Raw genomic sequence first — 9223 nt, forward strand, 5'->3', positions numbered from 1 at the left:
CTACTTCTTTGCTCTCTTCTATAAATTTATATTGATTTTAATCTCAAACTTATCTGAGAAGCTAAAATGTAATTCTGAAAATTGTGGTATTATTATTCATCATGATCATGTTAATATTGTAACCATGGAATATACCTGGTCTATTACAGATTTCTGTTGTAACCTTTGTGAACTAAAGGTAGTTTTATATTTTCAAACAGACCCTGTGGGGCCCAAAAGTCTGAAATATTTACTATCTAGATCCTAACAGAACAGCTTTGCTGACTCCTGCTGTATATGCTTACACTGTACGTTACGTCATAATATAATAGGTATTTGAGTTACAGTACTTTTCATCTACTGAGTTCTTGGTTTAAGCAAGCAAGTTATTTTAATTTTAACTAAGTTAAAATTAAATGATATGTATCAGAGTGTGAGGGTGTACATGAATACAGTGCTTGTAGAGACCAGGACAAGGGTATTCGATCTCTTGGAGCGGAAATTAAATTAAAGGGAGCTGGGAACCAAACTCTAGTCCTGTGGAAAAACAATGTATGCTCTTAACTACTAAGCCATCTCTACAGCACCAAGCAAGCACTTTTAAGTGCTTCTTATTTAATTAGCATAATAACATAGTGAAAGATGTTTCCAGTTGAATTACCAATAAATAATTTCTTGCCACTTCACATTTCTTGCATTTCACAAGCTGAATAGTGAAAGGTCAATAGGAAAAATCAGCAACATTGTAGGAAACTACAGAAAATGAAATAAGGAAGCAAATCTGCTACCCAAATAAATTCCCAAAAAGAAGTAAACATGAAATCTTACATTAAAGGCTGATTTTGTTTAATGATCAATAAACTGAAGAACTGTAGAAAGAAGAAATCTAACAAAATGTACAGTCTGAATAATTCAAACTAGTACTCAAGACAGTCTTTTATTCCACAGGCAGCACAGGAATAGAAGTGCGCTGATGTGGTCTTACCACCACCTTGTTCTTGCCTGAAACATTAATAAGTAATAAAGTGCTCTGAGGCAGGCAGGAGAGAGGCTAACAAAAGATCTTGATAATGCCAAGTACACAATGAATTTCTGATTGTCAGGGAAGCTATAAATAATCTAAAAACCCTGGAAGTATCACATAGATAAAAGATGCCGTTCTCACCCTAACAAAGCCTTGAGATTTAACAAAGAAAATAAAGAAAACAAGCCAACTATTTAACCTTAAAAACAAAGGGTTCAACTCATGAAGCTAAAGCTACACTGGAGAGGACTAAGTCACTGTAATTTCTAATTCAGTGTTAGCTAAAACATCCCTATTTCAAAAAACTTTTTCAACTAATAGTATGTTTAAAAAAAAGGCAGGTATTACCTTGTAAGTAAAAATAATAGAAACTATAGACTATGTCATGAAATCATAAGAAATAAATGATAATTTATATAATTAATATTATTTTCTTGTTCATCTCCATCAACAGTTCTCAAAAGAAACTAATTTTGTAATAAATAAGGTTTTGTTCTTTTGTTATGAGATAAGGAAGTCTAGGATCTTTATCTTTAACACTGTTTAGAAGACACTCACCTGTTCCGAAGAGCTCCTTATGGACCTCCAAGACCACAGCCACACCAATGTTATCTTTTGTCATCACTCGGTTCAGCATTGCTTCAGAGCCATCTGAATTCGCCATTGCTACCTGGTTGAATTCCACTGTATGCTTCTGCACCAATGTAAATCTAAAAGGCACACGTATTTAGATGACTTAGGTAGTTATACTGCCATGCTAAGACATTAAAACTGGGAGTGGACATGAGTACAGACACTGATAATCTCTTTCACTTTCTAGTTTCAAATGGCCATGTGATATAATTCTGGAAATAAGAAATATGACTTTTATAAACACTTTATTGAGGTCACATCTAGAAAAGATGAAATATTTATCCCCCTCATCATTTTATGTCTTTTCCCCTTCTAGCTAGTATATAAAGGATTAATAATCAAGTGTGAACCAAGCAGATGGGTAAAAGCCAATCTTGTAAGGATGGAGAAACAGCTGAGCCAGTTCTATTTCTAGACTGCCTGATGTAGGTGAAAATTCATTTGCTTAAGCTACTGTTTAGACGGCCTGACACTTAAAGGTGCACACCATCTTAACTGAGTTACCAACTTAAAGAGAATGAATAAAATCTATCTGGCCCATTTGCAATTATTTTTATACTGTATCAAGATAATTGTCAAGAAAATGCAGGAATACAACCTATTTCCCAGCTAAAAAATTACCACATTTGATTAGTTCTTTTTACTGAAAGACTGTAATTATGTGTAAGTGTTCAAAAAAAATAGATTGTGCTATAAAAAGAAATGGCTCTCTGTGATGTGTGATGATGGCTTCTATACTATAGCATTTTTCTTTCCTTAGTGACAAACTTTAAGTATAATAGAATGATAGGATAGAATAAAAATCTAATGCTAACATTTAAGAATTGTAAATTTGGTGAAACCAACTGTACTAGTTGTCTTATCAGTTGGATACAAGCTACATTTAACTGGAAAGAACTTCAATTAAAAAAAAAAAAGCTTCTTTCTATCAGGCTGCCTGTTCGCAAGTTGATGTGAGAGGACCCAGCTCAGTGGGAGCATGTCACCCTTGGCAGGTGCTACTGAGTGGTATATGAAAACAAACTGAGTAAGCCATAGAGTGCAAGCCAGTAAGCAGTGTTCCTTCATGGTTTTGCTTCAGTTCCTGTCTCAAGTTTCATGTCCTGACTTTGTCTAGTGATGAATGGTCACTTATAAGGGTAAGATGAAATAAAACCCCTGCTCTAAATTGCTTTCAGTCATGGTCGTTATCAATAAACAGGGGCAGCTAAGTAGACTGTAGATAAATAGCACTTGCTGCTCTTCTAAACATAGCAAACCGAGTTTGATTCCAACATGCACATCAGATACAACACAACCAACTGTAACTCTAGCTCCAGGGGATCTGATATCCACTTCTGGCTTCCATGGGCACTCACCATACATAACATTGACATATACACATAAATAAAAATAAGAGGCAGGCACGGTGCCATGTGTCTTTAATCTCAGCTCTTGGGAGGCAGAAACAGGCGGCTATCTCTAAGTTCAAAACTAGCCTGGCCTACACAGGCAGTTCCAGACCAGTCAATGCTACATAGTGAAACTGAGTCTCTAAATAAGTATAATACAATCTTCTTATATTTTACAACACTAATAACACAATCACTTATGTTGCTCCCCACCACCATATACCAAATATGCTCCATGTGGCTTTTACTTTCTGATGTACAGAATGCAATACAGGAAACATTTCTGAAATATAGAATTCTTCCTTTATTCTATTAGAATTTTTCTTTCAACTAACATGCACTGGTTTATAGTTATTTTCTAATTATTTGTTAAAGCTAAATAAAAGCTTAAATAAAATCTTAAGCCTGTCATTTTTTTCAGTATTTAAAATTCACTTAGTATTTATATTCTGATTGGTGTACTCTGCTTTATAAGCATTATTCCTGATGCTATTTATCATAAGAATTTTTCTGTATGTTCCCCCTGTTAAAGATTTTAAGCAAAATCTCAAATGGGTATACAAAAGTACATACATAATCAAGAATGATTATGACTAAAATACCAAAACTATAATAAAACAGCATCTAAAAACCTTATATATTTGAGAAAGATGATGACAAATGCCTCATGCGCAGGAGAACATGTTCAAAACAAGCCTTTAAACAAGCAACAATTTCTTAACATTGTGCAGTCTAGAAGTAATGTTTTATGTTGCCGTGTGAGGACTCTAAAGCTAGAAAGACAACAATGAACATGAACTGTGAAGCAACTAAAACAGAATTTACATTATTAATCTTCACCAAATTTATCTGTAAGTAAAAGAACACTGAACACCATCGAGAAGACAGTATGAATGAGAGAGATGGCTCTGTGTGGTAAAGATCCTTGTTCCAAAAGCCGATAATCTCCACCACAGAGGAAGGAGAGAATGGACTCCTGCAAGCTGTTAATAACTTCTACACACATCAACCACCCCACATGCATCCAAATGAAGAAATATGAATAGAGGAGCAGAAGGGGGAGGAAAAACGTATAGGACCAAAAGTTAACTAGTATCTTCCTTTCTGTATCATTCCTCTGTAAATTTCTTAAAAGTATATTCAGTGTGAAATATATAAAAGATGACCTTGAGTCTTATCAACTATCAGCATGTAAGAAAACTCAGTGAATGCAAACTTACAGGCTAGAAATAAATATGGAAGAAATATAAGGCAAACACCAGTCTGTGTCTGTATAACATTCAATGTTTTTGTTTATTTGGGTTTTTGAGACATGGTCTTTGAAGAATTGCCTGGCCTGGAACTTACTATGTAGACCAGGTTGATCCCAAAACTAAGAGATTTACTAGCTCTGCTGAGAACTCTTGAAGGCATTTCTTTACCTTTTATTAATTTAAGGCCCATAATGATAGTAGATAAAACAATTTTTATTAACTCACATTTGAAAAGTAGAACTTTGGCATAAAACCATTTTACATCCCAACTTTATACTATTTAAAAGATTATTTCTATTTATGTGTACGTGTGTGTGCCTATGTGAGTTTATGTGTACCATGTGTGCACAGTGTCTGTAGAGACCAGAGGGCATCAATCCTCTGGAACTGGTGGTTTGTAGGATGCATGATATGGGAGCTGGGAAAGAAAGGCAGGTACTCTGCAACTCCAGAGGCACTCTTAACATGAGCCACTTATCCAGCTCCACATTTAATTAATGGCAAATTAGCATTAGGAGCCAGAAATCAAAACTTCATTAAATTCAGATTAATAAAGGCAATCAAAATAATCAATAACCCAGAGTCAATGAGAATAATTACAAAAAAGTGTAAAAGGTTGGAGTAGCACTACAACTTCCGAATGTCCCTTTTCCAAGAACAAAATTATATTTAATAATACAAAAAGAAAATAATATAAAAAGAAAGAAAGCACCTGGCCTTTCTTAGATAATACCTAGAGGCTACGTCATTCAATTAAATTTGGCATTTATTACCAGGGTTCATAGAAAAATTTCCTTGAAGTACTGTGATATGTGATAACAGTAACATGTCTAACAGCACCAAGCTGTTTTCCCACCTAGGCTTTCCTTCTTCTCCTTCCTGCACTACACTCTTCCTTTCCTACACTGTCTAGATAAAGACCTATTTTTATACCTTTGTCTCTCTCTCTCGCTCTCTCTCTCACACACACATACTACACATATAAAATGCACGTATGTGTTTGCCTACTATAGGTCATATCTGACATAAAAGACAGAGCAAACCTCACTTCTGGTATTTGATCAATCAAAACTTGATTTTCTGGAATTTTTAACTATTAAGAATAATGGTATTTATGATAATGCCTAAAAGGTACTGCCAAATCTTGAGGTCCCAATGAGCATTGTCAAATTAAAACTAGGTTTAATTACAGTTTGACTCAATAGTCAGCAACCACTTCCCATCTTAAAATCACTAGAATGTTTTATTGTATTCTAATTCTCTACATGTCTATAACCTGTGTTCTAGCTTTTACCAAAAGTATTCCATTCTTTCACTAAATGGGTATTTTGATAAAGATTACTGTCTTCACTGATTTAAGACTTTGAAAATGCTTATGTAATCAAAATACTCTTCTACATTTATCACTTTTATTTTGTTCATTTTGTAAACAACATAAAAATGTTTCTTACAAGGTAAAATAAACATATGAAGAACAGATCTGGAAGGGTAAATAACTTACTCAAGATTATGCAGCTAATTAAATAGCAAACGAGTGATTTCCAAGTCGTTGCACTATTACCACCTCTTCCATGAAGGGAGAAGAAAATAAAAGTGGGGTCCCTGAAGCCTCACCCCCACACAAAGAGCTACAGTCAACTATGAAATGCTAAAAGCAAGAGAAACAGTATTCCTGAAGACTGAGCCCCTGAACTGGTTATCCTATATCAAGTGGTCAGTCCTGAAATTACATATGCATAAGCAACAGTAAACAGACTCAGCAGGTTCTATTTAAACATTTATATGCCTATGTGTGTACACACATATGTGATAGTAAAAATTAAGGAAAGAGGCTAGAAATTTGAGAGGAGTAGGGAAGGGGAAAGACATGGAAAGAGGTTGAGGAAATTATATAAACTTTAATAATAAAAATATTGGGGCACACAAAAAAGGGGGGGTCCCTGGATAGTTAGCAAACAGTTTAATAAAACAGTGTGTTACATTCACTGTTATGAAGTCCATGAGACTATACTATTTAAGAAGGACAAAGCTGAGGATGGAAAGAAAAAGAATGCAAGAAAATCTCTGTGTGCTCATTTTTATTTTTATTTTATTTTTTTTGGTTTTTCGAGACAGGGTTTCTCTGTGGCTTTGGAGCCTGTCCTGGCACTAGCTCTTGTAGACCAGGCTGATCTCGAACTCACAGAGATCCGCCTGCCTCTGCCTCCCAAATGCTGGGATTAAAGGCGTGCGCCACCATCGCCCGGCTGTGTGCTCATTTTTAAAAACAGTTCACAGTACTTATATAATTTAAGAATGAATCTGCCACTATCCAAAGGTTAAAGTTTCCTATATTGAAGTTATGTGTTATTTCAAATCATGAACCTCTAGTAACTATCAAGGAATTTAAATTTCTCCCTTCAGGCTATATTGGGAATGATTTTTAGAACAAGTTCTTCTACATCATCTGTAAAGCAATAAGAGGAAATGGTACAGTGGCAAGCATTGTAGTCACAACACTTGAATAGTGAACTCATGGCTAAATAAAGACCCTGGCAGGGATAGAGGAAAAGCAGGCAGATTGGAAAAGAACTTGATGTTAATGAAACATTCTATTGTTACCACATAGTATTTAAGTTTACGGTGCGTCAAAAAATTTTTTCTATGAACATTGGTAATAAAGGTCAATTCAAGCATTTTTCCAAATGAGGTATGCTTGTAAGAAGCAAAAGTAATACCAGAGTGGAAACAAAATGCCAAAAGATTGTACTGTTACAGAAGTTGATGGTGTGAACTATGAAGGGAGAGCTATCATGTAGCATTGCTCATGGAACCTGTCTGCCTGTGTCTTGATTTCATTATCTACATTAAAAAAAAAAAAAGAAATGGATATCTACCTGAGTTACTTTAAAAGTTTAGACAATCCATATAAATAATTAGAAAGGGCTTTTTAATGTAATAAAATATAATTTTTAAAAAATAAGGAACTATATACATTCTGGCATTAAGTGTTATAGAGTTCTACATCTTACCTAAATGAGCTCATGTTTATTAAAAATTCATGGAAAAGACAAGAAACCGGGTACATACAAATGAGAAGTGGGCCAAATATCTTTCAAGTTCACTGATTCTGTTCACATAAAAATAGTATATATGATGGAAAGATAAGTTTTTAGAAAAATAAAACTGTCTGATTTTGTTATAATGAGGATATGGTTCTTGTATATGTAGATAATTGTCAGTGTACCAAGTACAAAGTGCTAAATATGGAATTCAACCTCTCTCACTTCCACATATTTTCTCTTTTACTAACTGGTGTTTATCTTTTAACTCCCCACATCCAAAGTCATATGCTTCACTTCTGTCCTCTTCATACATATAACTACAACTTTCATATATTATATACACATACTATATATGTATACATATGTGTATGTATATTGTTCTATATTCCTATCTTTTCTTGTTATATTGAAGTCCTAGTGAGATTAGGAATTACTCATGCTTAGTACAGACTTTTCACAAAAAAGTTCAATTAAGTATTTAGTAAATAATTGAATAGATATGAAATAATAATTAAAAATGATGAAAAGGTTCATTATGTAAATGAAATCTCAGAAAGAAATCCAGTTATTATTCAAAGGTACTAATTCACTTCACATATAAACTATGGTTTTACTTTATGAAAATATTTTAAAAGCTGTATCTTCAAATCTATCTCAAAGTTTTAATCTGCCAATAAAAATATAATACAATAAATATCTTTATTTCCAGTATATTTCCTAAGAAAAACAGTTTTAACTTTTGTAACACTTGCAATCTCTAGCTTCACCTTTTTAGAGTCCCACTAAAGGCTACTGTAAATGTGAGAAAGTTAGAGTCATTAAGGGTACATCCCTAAGCTTTGTTTTCTTGACTTACTTTTCCGTTTTGAAGAATATTGCACAACCATCGACATGCTTTCTTTCCTGCTCAGACATGATTTTGGCACGTGACTTTGGAGAAAAGAATCCATCATATCCACGATCCTTCAATGCTGGCAGAAAGAGAGTGAAGTATTGCTCTGTTTCCACTTCCTTAGATGAAAAAAAAATTATTATATACATGACATAATGAAAGAATGATTAAGACATAAAAGTATTCTGTACGAGTAAGAGGTGACTAAGATAAAGCACTTCGTGTAACATATCATCCAACAATCTTATTGTATCACTGGCAGTTGCATTTGACATGACCAGCATTTTAAACATGAAGACACAAAAAAGATGGCATGATTTTTCCCATGTTCACAATACTAGTTAATAATAGGAGGATTATATTTCAGCTCTCCTGACTCCCAAATTACATTTCAATATATTTCATGTCCTCAAGACTAGTAATTAAACAAACATATATAATAGGTTATGTGGTAGAAAATATTAAATCTTTCATGTAAATAAAGAAAAAGAGATTACTAATTCTCTTAAACTGTGGTGGAAAGCAATGATACTTGGAGTGCGAATGATAGACTCAACAACAACAAAAAAACCCTAAGCTTTCAGAAAATTTTAGAAATAGCAATCATAAAATGTTCTACTAACTTAATAATTAAGGTAAACTTTATTCTTTGATCCAAAGACCTTTTTTTCTTTAAAAAAAAAAACCTTTTCAAATTAGATAATCAAATGTGAAAGTGATAATACTGATATAAAAAGGTGCTCTTAACACTGTGATTTTATTATAGTGGAAATCTGTAAGTGACTGTCCTACAGTAGGAGCTGTACTCCTGTAAGTGATTGTCCTACAGTAGGAGCCGTACTCCTGTAAGTGACTATTCTACAGTAGGAGCCATACTCCTGTAAATGACTGTACTACAGTAGGAACTGTACTCCTGTGACTGTCCTACACTAGGAGCCGTACTCCTGTAAGTGACTGTCCTACAGTAGGAGCCGTACTCCTGTAAGTGACTGTCCTACAGTAGGAGC

The 9223-nt window shown here is 34.0% G+C and overlaps 1 protein-coding gene across 5 annotated transcripts in view; it reads right to left on the minus strand.

Moving 5' to 3' along the window:
* Cnot6l (CCR4-NOT transcription complex subunit 6 like) overlaps positions 1 to 9223 on the minus strand; it is a 79272-nt gene that overhangs the window by 13134 nt on the left and 56915 nt on the right. For all 5 annotated transcript variants that reach the window (XM_026785047.1, XM_005359519.3, XM_026785049.1 and 2 more), the window contains exons 8-9: positions 8181 to 8335; positions 1562 to 1713 (exon numbers count right to left, since the gene is read on the minus strand). In XM_026785047.1, coding sequence (XP_026640848.1) covers positions 1562 to 1713; positions 8181 to 8335 — 307 coding nt within the window. The remainder of the gene's footprint in view (positions 1 to 1561; positions 1714 to 8180; positions 8336 to 9223) is intronic.

Source organism: Microtus ochrogaster, linkage group LG1 (assembly GCF_000317375.1).
Source record: "Microtus ochrogaster isolate Prairie Vole_2 linkage group LG1, MicOch1.0, whole genome shotgun sequence".
In the NCBI taxonomy this organism is placed as follows: Eukaryota; Metazoa; Chordata; class Mammalia; order Rodentia; family Cricetidae; genus Microtus; species Microtus ochrogaster.